At 47.6% G+C, this 19,878-nt stretch overlaps 3 protein-coding genes across 7 annotated transcripts in view; all 3 read right to left on the reverse strand.

Annotated features, from left to right (window-relative positions):
- LOC308580960 (uncharacterized protein) overlaps positions 1-6,885 on the reverse strand; it is a 65,136-nt gene extending 58,251 nt beyond the window's left edge. Inside the window, exon 1 of the mRNA XM_081183311.1 lies at positions 6,623-6,885. The gene's annotated coding sequence lies outside the window, so the exon portion shown is untranslated. The remainder of the gene's footprint in view (positions 1-6,622) is intronic.
- Positions 1-19,878, reverse strand: part of LOC308580735 (uncharacterized protein) — a 250,451-nt gene that overhangs the window by 80,981 nt on the left and 149,592 nt on the right. For all 4 annotated transcript variants that reach the window (XM_081182848.1, XM_081182852.1, XM_081182851.1 and 1 more), the window contains one exon: positions 10,676-12,455. In XM_081182848.1, coding sequence (XP_081038974.1) covers positions 11,281-12,455 — 1,175 coding nt within the window. In that variant the 3' untranslated portion in view covers positions 10,676-11,280. The remainder of the gene's footprint in view (positions 1-10,675; positions 12,456-19,878) is intronic.
- Positions 1-19,878, reverse strand: part of LOC308580864 (uncharacterized protein) — a 103,499-nt gene that overhangs the window by 57,933 nt on the left and 25,688 nt on the right. The gene's annotated exons all lie outside the window — the stretch shown is intronic.

Here is a 19,878-nt window from a genome sequence, read left to right on the forward strand (position 1 = left end):
GCCATTAGCCCTCCTTCTTGCTGCTGCGGCAGCCAATAGACAGCTTCCCTTGTCGCAGCAAGCAGGAGCGTGATTGGCGGCTGCCGGTGGCGATCGCGGAGCTGATAGGTGGTTTCTGCATGGGAAAGGCGCAGGAAAGGCGAAAGTCGAAAAATACCTTGATTGACAGCTCCGCTTTGCAGGTGGCCTTCCCCCCTTCCCCCTTCATTTACAGAGTCTGCATGGGTAGAGGCGGCTACGGAATAGCAGGCGGGCGGTGCAACGTTACGCAAGAGGAGCAGTGCAGAAATTTGTAGCCTCCAAGATGTTTCACGGGAAAGGTGCAGGAAAGGCATAGAGGGGAGAAATATATTTGATCAGCAGCTTTGTTTTGCAGGTGGCCTTCCCCATTAGTTTGCAGAGCAGCACAAAGACGCTGCACGGCAAAAACGAACAGCCTACAGCCTCCCTCCCAGCTGTAGGGCGGGCAGAGTGGGGGGAGGCAAGCAGACTATGGAGGCCCTAGGGCTCGACACTGCGAGGAGCTGCGACTGCAAGAGCAAGTACTGCATTTATTTATATATTTAATTGCTATATCCCATGTATAAGACGACCCATGCTTTTTAACTTTAAAAACTGGGTAAAAAAACTTCGTCTTATACACCGAGAAAGACAGTAATTTGCAAAGGACTGCTCTGAATACATGGTTGGACTGCTCTGAATACATGGAGAAGAAGGAAGCCCCCTACTTGCATCTGGACCCCCTGGGAGAGGCGGTGGATCCACCCACTGCTGCCTCCTCTGTCCTCCTGCCCTGCAAACACCCTCTGCTCAGGAGAGAGGGGCAGAAAGAGCCTTCAAACCCATCTGTTTCCTCCTCCTCCGCTGCCTTTTCTTGCAGCAGCCCAGTGAGAGGGGAAGGAGCCGCAGCACCTGGTTCACTTCAGATACACACAAGGTTTACTGGGATTGTGAAAGAACAAGACCTCTGCCTTCCATGCGGTGGGAGTGGGGTGGCTTAAAAGTGGGGGAGAGACCTCCCCCTCCTGTCCTTTTGGGAAACAGGAGCCTTTGCCATTAGTAAACAACTTAGATGGCAAGTTCACAAGAGAAGCACTTTGGAGCACTGCTTGCTCATACTAGGTATTCTGTGTGTGCTTCGACCTCGAGGACAACATACATATTTATACCACGTGATTTCTTAAAGAGGGCATTTCTTTAAAATTGAAGGCCATTTCTACAAAAGACTTCAATGTTTGGTTGTTTTGGGTGTTTTTTATTTTGTTGGAAGCCGCCCAGAGGGGCTGGGGAAACCCAGACAATGGGCAGGGTATTATTATTATTATTATTATTATTATTATTATTATTATTATTATTATTATCATCATCATCATCATCATTATTAATAATATTATGAGCCTGGCCATCAATACCCAACCCTCTTCCCTCTTTCCATGCAATTCCCTTCGCACCACATCCGTGCAGGAAGAAGCCTCTCTCTCTTTCCACAGCGTAACCCCCCTACTCCACCTTCAAAGCCCCCATTAAAAAGAAGAACTCCCTTTCCTCCTTCCTCTTCCCCCATCCAGAACTTGTGCAGGAAACCCTGAAAATGGGTGGGGTATAAATATCAGATTATTATTACTATTATTACTACTATGGCGAGGCTGGTCTGCAATACCCAACCCTCTCCCCTTTCCCGCCTCCTTCCCTGCAACTCCCATTGCCCCAGATCCGGGCAGGAGGAAGCTTCTCTCTTTCCTCAGCGGAACACGCCCCCCCCCACCTTCAAGGCCCCATTAAGAGAAACAGCTCCCTTTCCTCCCTTCTCTTCTTCTCCCCGTCCCGGGGCTTCCCATCCTGGACACCCACCCCCTTGCCAAGCCCCTTCCCTCCTTCCCCGCCGCTGGCTTTGCACTCATCCGAAATCCTGGCAGCAGCAGCGACCCTCTACAGCGGGGGCGGGAATGGGAACCCCCGCCTGGGAGGCAGGGAGGGACCCCGCTTAATTAGGAGGCTTAATTCGGAAGCAGCCACCTCCTCTGCATCTACAGAAAGCAGCTGCGCTTCCCACCCTCCCAACAGCACACTTTGCAAGCCCCGTCTTTTTCTCCCATTTAACATACTTTCACCCCACCGCTCTTGCCTGTTCTGCCTTCTAAAGGAGAATTTCTCTTCTCTTTGTTGCACACAGAGGCACAACTCATCCGCAGCTGCTGGCCTGCAAATACTGGCGAAGGCGCGCAGCCCACCTGAAGCCGCCACACCCGCCACGCGCACAGTCAAGAGACTAACCGCCAGTCCGGGAGCTTCCAAACGCCTCCTGCCGCCCCCCCCAACACCCCACATGGTGGGGCCACCTTGGCCGCCGCCCAATGACAGGAGGGCGAAGGGTAAGGCTCTGCCTAAAGCACCCGCTTTGCCGAGGAAGGTGGCGCAGTATTATAAGGCGTATGAAATTATAAGTAGAAGAAATGAATATGCTATAATCCAAAAAGGGAAGTTGGGGGAAGTCATGGGGGGTGGGGAGATTAATTGGAATGTAAAATGTACCGTATTTTTCCGTCTATAGGACGCCTCCATGTATAAGACTGGGACTCCAGAATTAAGAAAACACCCCTCAGAACTACCTGTGCATAAGACAAACCCAATTTTAAAACTATTTTTTTTTTGTAAAAAACAAACAAACTAGTCTTATACACGGAAAAATACGGTAATTTGGTGTTTTGATTATGCTTAAATTTGTTATAAAATCTGAATAAAAATATTTTTTTTAAAAAAAAATGTTCCAGAGTTTTTGTCAAAGACTAGATGGGAAATTCATTCAAGGGCCACAAGTGCCGAACTTGGCAGTTACAACGGAATAATTTCTGCATTGAATTGGCTGCATATTGATACCACAGAGAAGGGTGAAACAAGTAATCAAGCCACAAACATTTCGAATAAAATGGAGGAACTTGGTTCCAGAGATCTTTTTGATCATTTCAAAGAACAGGCAAAGGACAAATTGCCTGATGTTGATTACAAGAAAAGCAGAAGAAGATCTAGAACAGCCTTTCTCAACCTGTGGGTGCCCAGATGTTGTTGAACTACAACTGCCATCACCCCTACCTAGCAAGGCCAGAGGTCAGGGATGATGGGAGTTGTAGTCCAACAACATCTGAGGACCCACAGGTTGAGAACTGCTGATCTATAAGGAGGCATATAGGTGAGGATGAAGATGAAGCTTTAGAGAACCTTGAGCCAAGAAACAAGTTGAGAATCAAAGCATTTATACCTGCGATGGATGGATTAGAATCAAATCTGGCACAAAGGACATCAGTATACAATGATGCTGCAAAAAAGACTGGTGACTGGGAGCAGCCACCGAGATCACAGAACACTGGTCTTGAAAGACCCACGTTGGCTCCCAGTATGTTTCTGAGCACAATTCAAAATGTTGGTGCTGACCTTAAAAGCCCTAAACGGCCTCTGTCTAGTATACCTGAAGGAGCGTCTCCAACCCCATCGTTTAGCCCGGAAACTGAGGTCCAGCGCTGAGGGCCTTCTGGCGAGAAGCAAGGTTACAAGGAACCAGGCCTTCTCACTGGTGGCACCCGCCCTGTGGAACACCCTGCATCAGATGTCAAGGAAATAAACAACTCTCTGACATTTAGAAGACAACTGAAGGCAGTCCTGTTTAGGGAAGTTTTTAATGATTGACTATTTTATGTATTTTTTATTTTTTGTTGGAAGCCGCCCAGAGTGGCTGGGGAAATCCAGCCGGATGGTTGGGGTATAAATATTATTATTATTATTATTATTATTATTATTATTATTATTATTATTTCATTCTTAACAAAATTAGATGCTGGAAAAGAAGAGATTCATGAAGAAGTTAATGCTTTAAGCCAAACATATCCTGAAGATGTGGACATTAACCTTGTTGGAGAACTCAACCATTTTCATCAATACATTAAAAAGTCAAAGCCATGAACATGATCATCTGACACATCAGGATCTGTACCAAGTAATATTTAATGACCGTGTCCTTCATGGATCACTGCCTTGTCATGGCAAAGGGGCTTGAATAACTCAGAGACGGTATGAGCTATGCCGTGCAGGGCCACCCAAGACAGGCAGGTCAAAGTGGAGAGTTTTGACTAAACGTGATCCACCTGGAGCAGGAACCAGCAAGCCACACCAGTATCCCTGCTGAGAAAACTCCATGGTCGTATAAAAGTTATGACACTGGAAGATGAACCCCTCAGGTCGGAAGGCATCCAATATGCTACTGAGGAAGGGCGGAGGACAAGTACAAGTAGATTCAGAGCTGATGAAGCAGCTGGGCCAAAGCCGAAACATCGCTCACTTGCGGGTGTGCCTGGAAGTGAAAGGGAACTCCAATGCTGCAAAGAAAAATATATGAACCTGGAATATAAGATCCATGAACCATGGTAAGCTGGATGTGGTCAAAAATGAGATAGCAAGAATAAATATTGACATCCTGGGCATCAGTGAACTAAAATGGATGAGAATGGAGATCTGTTCAAGAAAATTGGAGATATTAAAGGAACATTTTGTGCAAAGATTACCATAATAAAGGACAAAAGTGGTAAGGACCTAACAGAAGCAGAAGACATCAAGAGGAGGTGGCAAGAATACACAGAGGAATTATACCAGACAGATATGGATGGCTCGTACACTCCAGGTAGTGTGGTTGCTGACCTTGAGCCAGACATCCTGGAGAGTGAAGTCAAATGGGCCTTAGAAAGCACTGCTAATAACAAGGCCAGTGGAAGTGATGACATTCCAGCAGAACTATTTAAAAACTTTAAAGATGATACTGTTAAGGTGCTACACTCAATATGCCAGCAAGTTTGGAAAACTCAGCAGTGGCCACAGGATCGGAGAAGATCAGTCTAGAACGCAATGCCAAAGAAGGGCAGCGCCAAAGAATGCTCCAACTACTGCACAATTGCGCTCATTTCACACGCTAGCAAGGTTATGCTTAAAATTCTACAAGGCAGGCTTGAGCATTATGCGGACTAAAAACTCCCAGAAGTACAAGCTGGATTTTGGAGGGGCAGAGGAACCAGAGATCCAATTACAAACATGCGCTGGATTAGGGATAAAGCTAGAGTTCCAGAAAATCATCTACTTCTGCTTCATTGACTACGCAAAAGCCTTTGACTGTGTGGACCACAGCAAACTATGGCAAGTTCTTAAAGAAATGGGAGTGCCTGACCACCTCATCTGTCTCCTGAGAAATCTCTATGTGGGACAAGAAGCAACAGTTAGAACTGGATATGGAACAATTGATTGGCTCAAAATTGGGAAAGGAGTACGGCAAGGCTGTATATTGTCTCCTTGTTTATTTAACTTATATGCAGAGGACGAGATGGTTGGACAGTGCTCTCAAAGCTACTAACGTGAGTTTGACCAAATTGCAGGAGGCAGTGGAAAACAGGAGTGCCTGGCGTGCTCTGGTCCATGGGGTCACAAAGAGTCAGACACGACTAAGTGACTAAAGAACAACAACAGTGTCCAATCAGCATTCCCCAATGTAGAAGCAATTCTGAGAATGTTCCTTTGAATGATGATTGCAAATTGCCATTTGTAAAGATCCATTTCACAGCTGAAGAAGATAAAAAATGAATTCGGAACAACAATGTCTCAAGATAAATTATGTTACTTCAGCCTCATGTACAAGCTAAGCAGTTTATCATTTGATGATATCCTCAGTGACTTTGCTTTGGCAAAGGCAAGAAGGAAAGTATTGTAATTTAGATCATGTTTGTGTACTGTTTGTATACACAGTACACAATGAATCATGATAAAATTATACAGTTGAATGGGTATTGGGTAGATGCAGTAATACAATTAGTCCTGTAAAATAATTTTTATGTACAGGTGTGTATAGTATTGCTATTATTTATAAATGCGACATATTACTAGAAATACTGTCTTTTACACTCACTACGTGTAACAGGGTACAAAGGTCTGCTGTCCCAATGAAGAATGTGGACTGTTTTTGTAATATTGATACTTATATAAAAAAATGCATTGTATTAACTACAATTGCATTGTACAGGCTATAACAATTAATTTCATATTAATAAAGCTATTTATTATTAGTAGTTGTCTGCATTGTATATTTGCACCTATTATAATTTCAAGTTATAGCAAGTTTCTAGGACTAGATCATGATTCTTTGTAAACTGTGTTTCTAAAGGAACTTTTGTTATTGCCATATGCCAATGTGTTTGCATTATTAAGTTTGTTATGACTAACAAAATCATTTTAAGTTAGAGCTTAATAATTATTTCACTATTAATATACTTCGTAATTGTATTGTATTGGGCGGGGTATAAATATCAGATTATTACTATTATTACTACTATGGCGACGCTGGTCTGCAATACCCAACCCTCTCCCCTTTCCCGCCTCCTTCCCTGCAACTCCCTTTGCACCAGATCCGGACAGGAGGAAGCTTCTCTCTTTCCACAGTGGAAACCCCTCCCCCCCCTTCAAGGCCCCATTAAGAGAAACAGCTCCCTTTCCTCCCTTCTCTTCTTCTCCCCGTCCCGGGGCTTCTCATCCTGGACCCCCCACCCCTTGCCAAGCCCCTTCCTTCCTTCCCCGCCGCTGGCTTTGCACTCACCCGAAATCCTGGCAGCAGGAGCGACCCTGGGCAGCGGGGGCGGGAATGGGAGCCCCCGCCTGGGAGGCAGGATATCTCCGGGGGCGGGATAATTGCAGGACCCAGCCAATGGGGAGAGAAGGGAGGGAACCTGGGCTTCGAGTATAGGGAACAGATGCTCGTTCCCTTAAAGATTAAAGGCAGAGAGTGCACTCTACTAGAGGGGAGGGTGCTGCTGCTCGATACTGACTTGGGAAAGGGGGCGCGGCTTAATTAGAACAGCTGACCCGCCCCCTCTTCCCTCGTGCACTGTCCTTGTCCTGCAAGGAATCCCGTGAGTGCAAAGCGCCTCGGGGTGCAGCAAGCTTGGGGGCGCATGCAATGCAAACCCATAATTGGGGTTTGGGATGGAGAGAGAGCAGGCAGGGAAGCGGTGGGTCAAGTGTGGGGGTATTGCAGCTCCTTCATTCTGGTTGCAAATAAGAGACATGGCCTCTCCCTGAAGGTTTTCTCTCTCTCTCTCTCTCTCTCTCACACACACACACACACAAAGACGTTCCTCTGCATGCACACAGAAGCAACGGGGGGGGGGGGTTTGCTGCTGATTCAGCCCCTTTGCAAAGAAGAGACGTGGCCTCTCCCTGAAGGTGCGCTCTTTCTCACTCTCTCTCACACACACAGATCCCACGAAGAGCCCTGTAGTTTGATCAAGCCCATCTAGTCCCGCACCCTGTTAGAATCATAGAATCGGTGAGATGGAAGGGGACCCTGAGAGTCATCTAGTCCAACCCCCTGCAATGCAGGAATCTCAGTACTGTCTCCTCATGGTGGCCAAGCCTGCAAGGAGGATGGGAGCCCAAGTGCATCTCTCCCCTCCAGCGGCTTCCGGGAACTGCTATTCAATTAAGCATAAGAATAATAATATTGTAACAACAACCTTATTTATACCTGCTCATCTGGCTGGGTTTTCCCAGCCACTAGGGGAGCTCCCAACAGAATATTTTTTAAAAACCAATGAAGCATCAAACATTAAAAGTTCTCCATACATGGCTGCCATGAGATGTCTTATAAAGAAGCAGGATCAGGAAGTTCTTAATGTCTGATGATGATGATAGTAATAATAATAATAAATTTTATTTATACCCCGCCCTCCGTGGCCAGAGCTGGGCTCAGGGTGGCTAACACCAGTAAAATTACAGTAAAAACATAATAGGGGGAGAAAAAAACCAATTTAAAAACAGATTAAAATGCAATTTAAAAAGCAGCCTCATTTTAAAAGTAGTCCATAAATCAAAACCATAAGGGGAGGGAAACAAAAGGGTCAGACTGAGTCAAAGCAAAGGCCAGGTGGAACAGCTCTGTCTTGCAGGCCCTGCAGAAAGATGTCAAGTCCCGCGGGCCCTAGTCTCTTGTGGCAGAGCGTTCCACCAAGTTGGGGCCAGTACTGAAAAGGCCCTGGCCCTAGTTGAGACCAGTCTAACCACCTTGAGACCCAGGACCTCCAAAATGTTGTCATTTGCGGAACTTAAGGTCCTCCGCAGGGCATACCAGGAGAGGCGGTCCCATAGGTAAGTGGGTCCTAGGCCGCATAGGGCTTTAAAGGTCAAAACCAGCACCTTAAACCTGACCCTGTACTCCACTGGGAGCCAGTGCAGTTGGTAAAGCACTGGAGCCTTGCCACGGTATTCTGCACCCGCTGGAGTTTCTGAGTCAGCCTCAAGGGCAGCCCCACATAGAGCGAGTTACAATAATCAAGCCTGGAGGTGACCGTTGCATGGATCACTGTTGCATGGATCACTGTTGCATGGATCACCGTTGCATGGATCACTTCTGAAGAAGTGTGCATGCACACGAAAGCTCATACCAAGAACTAACTTAGTTGGTCTTTAAGGTGCTACTGGAAGGAATTTTTTTTATTTTGTTCCAAGCAAGCAATCAGAATTCATTGCCCGTCCTCTTGAAGACAAGGCCTTGAGAAAGATTCTTGTCAAGATGGCGGTCTGGCAGTGGATCACCTGCCACTCCGACTCATATATACCTCCATGCAGTGACTTAACTCGCCCTGCCCATCAGAATCAATGAGGAAAAAATCATGATGATTTATGTGATCTTTGAATCAAGTCTACTTACAGGCAAAAGCGGGCTGTGGGGGCCAGGGGTTGATTCTAGGATTGTGGAGAGCTGTCTGCATCCTGAACAGCGCACCCCGGGCTTCGGGCAGCTCTCCGTAACCCTTGGGAGCCCAGCACAAAGTCACGCCGGCTCCCTAGGCTTGCGGGTAGCAGCCTGTTCTGGGGGCTGTGGTCCGCCATAGGTGCGCTCTATGGGGCGAAAAATACGGAAAGTCTCCTGGACTACCTAGCAATGGATGATCTTTGCCTTAATTTGTAACTCAATGCTTTGAACATCCCACTGGCATTTCATTTTAAATGCTGATAATGTTTCATTGCAGATTTTTTATCATCATTTTGGTATCTCTTTGTTAACAAAGTATTTTCATACATATGAAAAGCAAATCTTGGATTGAGAAAATTATGGTTTGTAAAGTGAAAAGATTTTTTTTTAAAAAAAAGTTATGCTTGCCTCTGTTCTAAAATTTGGTTTTAAAGTAAAGTGTTTCAATATATTTGGGTTTGTTTATAAAGCAGAAGCTCCTGGAAGCTAAAAATGAGCTTTGTATCAACAAATGTTTTACCTATAATTATTCATAATGAAAAGTAAGAAACATGAGATTTTCCACCCTTGAGCTTTTGAACTACAACTCCCATCAATCTTGGCCGTACGGGCTGAGCCTTATGGGAGTTGTTTCCCAACATCTGAGCAACCCCATGTTGGATATCCCTGCTCTATACTTTTAAAATTTAATTTCCATTCCACTTTATATCTTCAAGAAAAACCTCAAAGCGGTTCACAGCATATTAAATCAATAAAACAATGTGAAAAATGTGAAATATAATAATAACTACTACTACTACTACTAATTTATTATTTATACCCCACCCAGCTGGCTCCCCCCAGCCACAATATAGAGTATACAGTAAAACAACATAACAGAAAACAAAAATATTATCTTAAAGATTTCAAAATAAAACAGTGCAAAGGTCAACTACAGAATTCATATTTAACATAGTAGAGCTGGGTGAGTCTGGGCCCCACCCCTTTGGCCAGGTGGAAAAGACCTTGCAGGGAGTGGTGGACTTTCCATCTCACAGCAGGGCGATGTTCCTCCGGCCTCATGAGCAGCCTCTCTAATGGGACCCAAGTGTTTTTCTGGTTGCAATTAACTTAATCTTCCTTAGATCTGCTTTCAGCAGAAGCATGTGCCAATTCCACTGCCCAGCTTCAAACTCAAAGTAGCAAGCACATGTATCCTGTAGGTACACTTGGCTCTTCCTGTTCAGCGTTGCTAAAACTCTCTTCCCCCCACCCCCTCTCACGAAACAACAGCCTACTTTTAAGCACCCTGAGAGTTATTTACCATCTCCCCACCACTGCTCTCACAGTGCACGTGCGATAAACATGCTTTGCTCTAATGTCTCCTGAAGCATCTTACGCTCCCAGCCAAATGCTAAATGCACGCTCACTGATTACAGGAACGTACTCGGGAGAAACACGAACTAGCCTTGCATGGATAAAGCATCCCCTCTACTTCTCTTCCCTTCTCTCTGCTCCCCCCCCCAGCCTAGGCCCACACTTTCTCACCTAAACCAAAACCTAACCACCGTCATGAGGGACCCAGCTAAGGAGAGCTGCACTGAGGCGCATTTGTGGGAACCTCCCCCTCCCCTGAATCTTCCCAGGAGCAGGACGACTGTATAGATTTGGAAAAGTGATTTGCAGAGGAACATAGTTCAGAAGGCAGAAGCTGGGAAATACTGGATGGGGAACAGCTTGCAGAAGAAACTCTGGAGGGGGGGAGAGCTAACAGATTCACTGTGTCTGGAAAGCATCCACCCACTCTCCCCAAGGTCAAGGAGAGCAGCGAAAGTGGCAGGACAGAAAGCACAGCGGGTACAGGCTCAGGTTACGAGACGCAGAAGTGGCAGGGGTGACTAGCGATGTGAGGGACTGGACCTCTTCATTGGGAGCACCGCCATTTCTAGAAGATGGGTTCTTTGTCCCCTTGCTGGGATCATTAAAGTTTCTAACTGGTAAGAAGACTCTTTTTCCTTTGTTCTGCTTATCTACGGCCAAGGGGGAAGGAAGCCAATTCCCTGAAGCCTGACAGATGCTGATCCACAAGACAAGGGCAGCCCATCATTTTGGCAGTGAAGGGTGGAGGTCAAAACTCAACAGATTAACCACACACCTTGAGCATTCCAGATTCACACTCTCCCTGTTTATCTAGCAACAACTTGCACCTTCTTTTGTACATTTAGTATATCTGACCTTCATTACTTTAACACATATATATCTGTATACAAATTTAAATACCAACACCAGAACATCACACGGGTTCCATGCATTTAAAATTCATTATGTGAAGTAAAGAGTGAACCTTGAGTGGAACACTGAATACACTTATACGGCTTTTCACCTGGGTGAATTCGCTTATAAATATTAAGGCCTCTACTCCATCTGAAGCTCTTTCCACACTCCATACATTTAAATGGTTTCTCCCCCATGTGAGTTCGTTGATGTCTTCTAAGTGTTCCACTATCAATGAAGCTCTTTCCACATTAAATGCATTTAAATGGTTTCTCCCCCGTGTGAGTTCGTTGGTGTATTCTAAGTGCTCCGCTATGCCTGAAGCTCTTTCCACATTCAATACATTTAAATGCTTTCTCTTCTGTGTGAATTCGTTGATGTATTCTACGGTTTCTACTTTCACTGAAGCTCTTTCCACATTCAGTGCATTTAAATGGTTTCTCCCCCGTGTGAGTTCGTTGATGTCTTCTAAGTGTTCCACTCTCAATGAAGCTCTTTCCACATTCAATGCATTTAAATGGTTTCTCCCCCGTGTGAGTTTGTTGATGTCTTCTAAGGCCTCCACTAGAACTGAAGCTCTTTCCACATTCAATGCATTTAAATGGTTTCTCCCCAGTGTGAGTTCGTTGATGTCTTCTAAGTGTTCCACTTTCACTGAAGCTCTTTCCACACTCCATACATTCAAACGGTTTCTCCCCCGTGTGAGTTCGTTGATGTCTTCTAAGTGTTCCACTTTCACTGAAGCTCTTTCCACATTCAATGCATTTAAACGGTTTCTCCCCCGTGTGAGTTTGTTGATGTGTTCTGAGGGCTGAACTATCACTGAAGCTCTTTCCACATTCAATGCATTTAAATGGTTTCTCCCCCGTGTGAGTTCGTTGGTGTATTCTAAGGGCTCCGCTATGCCTGAAGCTCTTTCCACATACAATACATTTAAATGATTTCTCCTCTGTGTGAATTCGTTGATGTATTCTACGGTTTCTACTTTCACTGAAGCTCTTTCCACATTCAGTGCATTTAAATGGTTTCTCCCCCGTGTGAGTTCGTTGATGTCTTCTAAGTGGTCCACTCTCAATGAAGCTCTTTCCACATTCAATGCATTTAAATGGTTTCTCCCCCGTGTGAGTTTGTTGATGTCTTCTAAGGTTTCCACTTTGACTGTAGCTCTTTCCACATTCAATGCATTTAAATGGTTTCTCCCCAGTGTGAGTTCGTTGATGTATTCTAAGGTTTCCACTTTGACTGTAGCTCTTTCCACACTCCACACATTCAAATGGTTTCTCTCCTGTGTGAGTTTGTTGGTGTATCCTCATTCTTCCACAGTGACTAAAGCACATTCCACATTCCCTGCATTTAAACTGTTTCTTTGTTCTTCCCAATGACTTCACAGATGGCTCCGTAGAATTCTGACTGTCATCTTCCTCACCTGTTTGGGAGTGGGGAGGGGGGAGAGAGAATCCTGTTAGACTTTTATGAAAGACATGAAAGGAACTGAACACAGGTGAATTCCCATTTGCACCTTTTCTTATTTTCACACCATTGTCCACTGTCTATTGTTCCTTATTTTTAGGAATAAAGATGAGATAATGGCAAGAGCAACCCATGATCACTCCATTCACACTTAAGAAAGCACCATCATTTTATAACAGAGATCTACGGTGGAACTGGTTTATAAGAACCATCTCGGTCTTTCTCTTTTTCAAGTGAGGAAAGGATCACAGGCTCCAATAGAAGTCTCTCCTATGAGTAGGAAGTAAAACTGAAATGTTCTTATGCCACATGTAACTGTAAAAATATTGCAATATATTAGACCCTAAACAGAGCCTACTGGATTGGGAAAAGGCCAACCTAGTCCAGCACCCTGTTTTCACAGTGGCCAAGCAGATGCCTGTAGGAAACCAGCAAGCAAGATTTCAGCCCAAAAGCCCTCTGCCCTCCTGTGCTTTCCAGAAACTAGTATTAAGAAGCATCATTGCCTAGGACCACAAGGGCAGAGCACAGGCACCAGCCTAATCCTTTCTTTCAAGCTACCCTAGTTGCTGGCAGTCACTGTCTCTTTGTTGGTTTCGTGCACTTAATTTGAAATTTGTACCAAGGTTGTACCACAGTATCTCCATGTCAGCTTATGCATGAACACAATTACAGGGGCGCTATAAATTATTATCCCACTCACCCACCCTCACACACAACCCCTGACTGTAAGATGGGCATGTTTACACAATTTGCTTATAAAACTGGCCACCCTCAGCCATGCCCAATCTTATGTGTAGAGCCTCCAGCCACAGGTATTGTGTATCATGACAATAGGTCCGTTGTCCCAAAAGACCACCAAACTGGGGAGGTACATGCATCTACTGCATTTTGATGCTGGTGGAATGTATCACTCTGACTCAGTCTTTAAAAAAATAAAAGTAACATAAACTATTTAAATATTTGAAGTATCATTAATGACGGGAAGCATTTCCATAACCCCCTTCACCCATTTTTCTGGATTGGTGTACATCATTATTGTCACTTAATCCTGCATTAGAAATAACACTAGAGATTTAAAAGCACAGAGGAAGGAAATCTGCCCCCACTACTTTATGAAAGGGATTCCAAAAACAAAGACCTGCTTTAGAGAAGGCCTTGTTAAGGGTTTCAGAACTCACAGGGTTAAAGAGTTCTGAGTGACGTCTCACATTCTTGAGGTTACAGATACTTACGGGAGTGGTTTACTCTGAGTGTTTTCAGTCTGTTTCTCGTACGCAACGCGAGAGGGAAGATGGGCGAGCTTTCGCTGGGTGTGATTTATGCTGTTGTTTACACGATTAACGGCTAAGAAGATAAGGAACGCCTTGTGTGTGTTCTGATTTATTACCCACACTCTGCATCGCTTCTGTCCGCTGTATTCGCTCTGCTAAACTGGCCAAAGAGGGCAGAGAGGACGTTTCCATGATCGCCAGGGAGCAGAGGTGCGCAGTGAAAGCCTGCAGCACTCCATGTTGGCCCTCTTGGCGGCCATAGGTTATGGGCAGTTTGCCAACGCTTTGAAGCTGTTGCAGGAGGAACGTCCCATGTGTGGGACGTCCCATGTGTGGGGGAAGCCAGCTGTGAAGACGCTGGGGCCAGCTAGAGCTTTGCTTTCTTCGAGGCTGAAAGGAGCTCGCTGGGGAGAGGAAGCTGATCTGCCGGAAGCCGGAGGAAGCTACTGCCGAGACATGAGTATGTGTCAGGGAACTGCCATCGGAGGAACAGGTGGAGGGGCTCAGGGAGGAAGAAAGAGACTCAACAGCTGAGGCAGGAACCAGCAGGGGGAGGAGTGAATCTCTGAGGGAATGCGAGCAGGAGGGAGGGCTCAGAGACGCTTCCAGCGAGAACAGTGGGGAGGTATCTGAGGCGCCCGTGGGGAGACCCACGCCTCGCCGGAAACTGTCACGCCGTGAATCCAGGAGACGCGTTTCCGTTAAGGAGCTTCTTTGCTGGAAGCGCTTCCGCCGGCAGCCACTGTCAGACTCTACGAGTGACTAGAGCAGACCTGTCTGAGGAGCTCTGTCACACACAGAGGTTTGTGGAGCCGCACAAACTCTGAGGGAGCACGTTTTTACGCACAAGCAGCTAATCATCCCATCATAGCAGTCTGACAGTCTCTGTACGCTGCCTGTGCAGGAGAAAGCATCATGAGCGACCCAGCCGGCACCGGAGGAGCAGGGGTTGGGACTGGTCCAAGCTTGGAAGAAAGATACCGAGCGTTGGAAGTCCAACTTGCGTTGCAGACGGCGAGGCTTGAGGAGAGGAGGGCTCAGGATGCAGACCAGAAGGGGAGAGTCACTCAGTTCCCCAGAAAGGTACCAGGATTGGTGCAGAAGTTTGGGGGGGACCCCAAGGATTACCATGCCTTTAGGACAGAGATGCAATATGCCCTTAATGTGCAGTTTGATGAGTTCCCTGATGAGGAATCGCGAGTTGCCTTCGTAATTGGGCACCTTGAGAAGGGGGCGCGGGACTGGGTTCGACCCCTAATGGCAACGCACAATGACGTCCTAAAGGACACGATGAAGTTCTTTCATGCAATGGATATCATGTTTTCCAGCGATATTGAGGAAGGGGTGGTGCGCAGACAGCTAATGGCTTGCAAGCAGGGAAGCCGATCTGTCCGTGAGTACTGGACTGAATTTACCATGCTGGTTCACAGATTGGGTTGGGATTTATCGGCGGCACCCATTCAGATGCTATTTGAAGAAGGTCTTTCTTCGGCTGTGAAAGATGAACTGTCTCGGAGCCCCAGGGCGGTGTCTATGGATCAGCTGACCAAATCTGCGCTGACCATAGGAGCGCGCCAGGAGGCCAGAGCCTTGGAGAGGCGGGAAGGGAGAGGGGAACGTTGGAAGGAGTTCCGCATTCCAGACATTCCTGAGCCAGCTTTCCCGCCGGCAGAGCCGATGGAAATCGGAACAGCGCGCGCGCGCGCATTTTCAAAACCCAGTGAGGGGGCTAAGAAGGAGGGAAAGGGCGCCCGGAAATGCTACCTCTGCCAACAGCCAGGCCACTTTGCCAGAGTCTGCCCCCAGAGGAAGGAATGGCAAGGAATGGTGGGAGCTGTTGAGGGAGGAGAGCAGGGAGAAACAGAGCAGGTAAAAGCCAACGCCTGGTTGCCACAGTTGGGGCACTGCAGCCAGGCCAAAGAGCAGTGAAAGTGCCCGTGCCAGAAGCACCTCAACCTGCTCTAGTGATTGAAGTGTCGCTAGAGCTGCAAAATGGACACCCCCTAAAAATAAAGGCGCTGTTGGACTCAGGCAGCTCCTGCAATTTTATGAGCAAGGAGTTTGCTGCTGAACACCAGATACAGACTATCCCTTTAAGCAACCCCCTGCAGGTGACCACGATCGATGGCAGGGAGCTGTTGGGAGGAGGAGTCAGCTTGCAGACCGTCCCAATGATAATGAGGGTGGCAAGGCACACAGAACTGATAGCGTTTAATGTGGCCACCTTGGGAGGCGCTCCCATTATTTTGGGGATGAGCTGGCTAGCGCTACATGATCCGCTGGTGGGCTGGCATCAAAGAGTGGTTTCCTTTGGTTCGGCGCATTGCTTAGAACACTGCAAAGGGGAAAAGGGTTCAGCAGGGGCCCAAGCCACCCTAGCAGGGACTGAAATAATGGAGAAGGTGAAGGTACCACCACAGTATGCAGATCTCAGCGACGTGTTCAGCGAGAAGGAAGCTGACCAACTACCCCCGCATAGGCCCTTTGATTGCCAGATCAATTTACTCCCTGGAGCACAGCTTCCTGTAGGCAAGTTGTATGCCATGTCAGACAGAGAAATGCAGGAGTTGCGAGAGTTCATTGACAAGAACCTGAAGAGAGGCTTCATCAGAGAGTCCAAAGCAGCGGGAGGTAGCCCAGTGTTCTTTGTGGATAAAAAACACACGAACAAGCCGAGACTTGTATGTGATTTCAGGCTGTTAAATGCAGTGACAGAACCAGTGGCTTTCCCTATGCCCAGGATTGATGATATTTTGACCAGGGTGCGGAAGGGAAAGATTTTTACAAAGCTGGATCTAAGGGGGGCGTACAACCTGATACGTATAAGGAAAGGGGATGAATGGAAAACCACCATGTTCACACCTTTGGGGGCATTTGAATATCTCGTTATGCCTTTTGGATTACAAGCAGGTTCAGCGTGTTTTCAAGCGTTTATGAACCACGTACTGGGTCCTTTGCTCTACAAGAATTGCGTCGCCTTCCTAGATGATGTGTTGGTGTATTCGGAGAATGAGGAGCAACATGTGAGAGACGTCAGAGAAGTGTTGAGCAGGCTGCGAGCCAACAGGCTGTGGGTGAAACTGGAGAAGTGTCAGTTTCATACCAAGGAGGTGGAATTCCTGGGGTACCTCCTGTCAGACAAGGGATTGGCCATGGATCCCGGCAAGGTTCAGGCAGTGCTGGAATGGAAAACACCCAAAACCAAGAAGGATGTGCAGAGGTTCCTAGGGTTTGGGAACTTTTATCGTAAGTTCATCCGAAACTTCGCCCACCTGACGGCGCCCATTACGGACTGTCTCAGCAGTAAAAAGAAGTTTGTTTGGACGGTGGAGGCGGAACGAGCGTTTGAGGAACTGAAAAGGGCCTTCGCCTCTGAAGAACAACTTCTGCATGTGGATTTACAAAAAAGGCTGAGGGTCGAAACAGACGCATCTGACAGAGCCATAGGGGCGGTGCTTCTTCTGCAGCCGGAGAAGGAGGAGTCAGAGTGGCGACCGTGTGCCTTCTTTTCGCGAAAGCTGAACAAATCCGAGAGGAACTACACGGTGTACGACCGGGAGCTTCTTGCTATTCATGAGGCTTTCCGGAGATGGAGGCACCTGCTAATTGGGGCACAACATAAGGTGCAAGTGTGCACGGACCATAAGAATCTAGAGTACTGGAGAACTGCGCGAGTGCTCAACCAACGGCAGTTGAGATGGGCCCAGGAGTTCTCCAAATTTAACTTTGAGATATGTTACGTGCCAGGCCCAGAGAACGTTAGGGCGGACGCTCTCTCACGCAAACCCGAATATTTGGAGGGGGAGGGGGCACCCGAAGAGACACATGTCATTCCAGAAGACCGCTGGGTGTGTGGGGCGGTATTGGTGGGGCAAAGGGAATTGGTAGAGGGAACGGTGCATGATGAATACGCCCAGGACAAACTCAGGGGTCTCAGGAGGGAGGGAGACAAACCCGGGGGTTTTGAGGAGAGAAACGGGGCGTTGTACTACAAGGGAGCGTTATATATACCTGAAGGGGAATTAAGGGAGAAGGTACTCAAGCAACTGCACGATAGCCCCACAGCAGGGCATTTTGGGCAACACAAAACCATGTGGCTGGTTACCAGGGAATTTTGGTGGCCCAAGGTCAGGGAAGATGTGCGGGAGTATGTGAGAGGGTGTGACCAATGCCAACGAGCCAAGGGGGAGAGGCGGGCACCGGCAGGTTTATTAGAACCACTACCCACACCTGAAAGACCATGGGAAACAGTGGCAATAGATTTCATGACTGATCTGCCAAGGTGTAGAGGGAAAACAGCCATCATGGTTGTGGTAGACCTGTTAACTAAAATGGCCCATTTTATAGCCTGCTCACATGCGGTCACAGCAGAAGAAACCGCTAAATTGTTTGTAGAACATGTGTTTAGGTTGCATGGCGCCCCCTTGAGGGTGGTTTCAGACCGAGGGAAACAATTTACTTCCAGGTTCTGGAGGAAGCTCATGAGCTTACTGCATGTTGAGGTTAATTTCTCAACTGCCCGTCATCCAGAAACCAACGGGCAGGCGGAAAGAGCTAATGGTGTTCTCCAGCAATATTTGAGGTGTTATGTGAATGACAGAGAAAATGATTGGGTGGAGAAGCTGGCGTTGGCAGAATTTGCCTACAACAATGCAGAGAACGTGTCCACGGGGATGAGCCCCTTTTTGGCTAATCACGGGTGCCATCCCCGAGCCTTCCCAGGGGGGGAAGGGGAGAACTGGAGCGTTCCAGCTGCAGAACAGTTCGTTGAAGAAATGGAAGCGATCCATCGCCAGCTCCAACTTAACTTAAACAGGGCTAAGGAGGAATATAAGAGGCAGGCAGACAAAAACAGAAGGGAAGGTGAAACCATTAGGGTGGGGGACCAGGTGTGGCTGTCAACCAAAGGGTTACCATTCAAAGGGGGTTGTAAGAAGTTAAGACCCAAAAGGCTGGGTCCATTTGAAGTCACGCAGCAGGTCAACCCAGTGGCTTTCAGACTCCGGTTACCGAACCACATGAAGCTGCACCCAGTTTTCCACAGGTCGTTGCTGTCACCGTATAAAGGAGACAGAGAAGGGAGGGTCACTAGGGGGCCAGCAATGGAGGAGAAGGAACACAGCTACCAGGTTGCGGAGATCCTCGATTCCAGGTGGAAGGGAGATCAAGTAGAGTATTTGGTAATGTGGGAAGGGGAACCGGAGTCGGAAAACACCTGGGTTAGGGCAGAGGATGTCAATGACGAAGTTTTAATAGAAACTTTTCATCAGAGGTTCCCACGTAAACCTCAGCCCGTAGCGAGGTTCCGGAGGAAATACTTTGCCACCACCGACGAAGAAGAGGAGTTGGAGGGGTTCACAGATTCCGAGGAGGAGGAGGATTCAGCGAGCCAAGACGGAGATCGATGGAGGGAATTGTTTGAGACGTCTGAAGATGAAGAAGATTCTTTTCGGGGTTTTTACCCTTCATCGCCCAGAGGAGAGGAAATGGGAGGGGGTGAGGGGGGCCCTGGAGGGGAGGTGGATGTCAGGGAACTGCCATCGGAGGAACAGGTGGAGGGGCTCAGGGAGGAAGAAAGAGACTCAACAGCTGAGGCAGGAACCAGCAGGGGGAGGAGTGAATCTCTGAGGGAATGCGAGCAGGAGGGAGGGCTCAGAGACGCTTCCAGCGAGAACAGTGGGGAGGTATCTGAGGCGCCCGTGGGGAGACCCACGCCTCGCCGGAAACTGTCACGCCGTGAATCCAGGAGACGCGTTTCCGTTAAGGAGCTTCTTTGCTGGAAGCGCTTCCGCCGGCAGCCACTGTCAGACTCTACGAGTGACTAGAGCAGACCTGTCTGAGGAGCTCTGTCACACACAGAGGTTTGTGGAGCCGCACAAACTCTGAGGGAGCACGTTTTTACGCACAAGCAGCTAATCATCCCATCATAGTATGCTTAGCCCCCGGGGGAGAAGATGGCAGACAGCCATGAATCATACACTGTCCCCTTCGAAAAATTAAACGGCCAAAATTGGCAAGAATGGAGCCGGAAGCTAAGCACCTGGCTGGTAGCCAAGGGGCTGTGGGAGGCGGTCCAAGCGCCCCCACTACCACCAGCGGCGGCCG

Source organism: Podarcis bocagei (genome assembly GCF_964188305.1).
Source record: "Podarcis bocagei genome assembly, chromosome: 2".
NCBI lineage: Eukaryota > Metazoa > Chordata > Lepidosauria > Squamata > Lacertidae > Podarcis > Podarcis bocagei.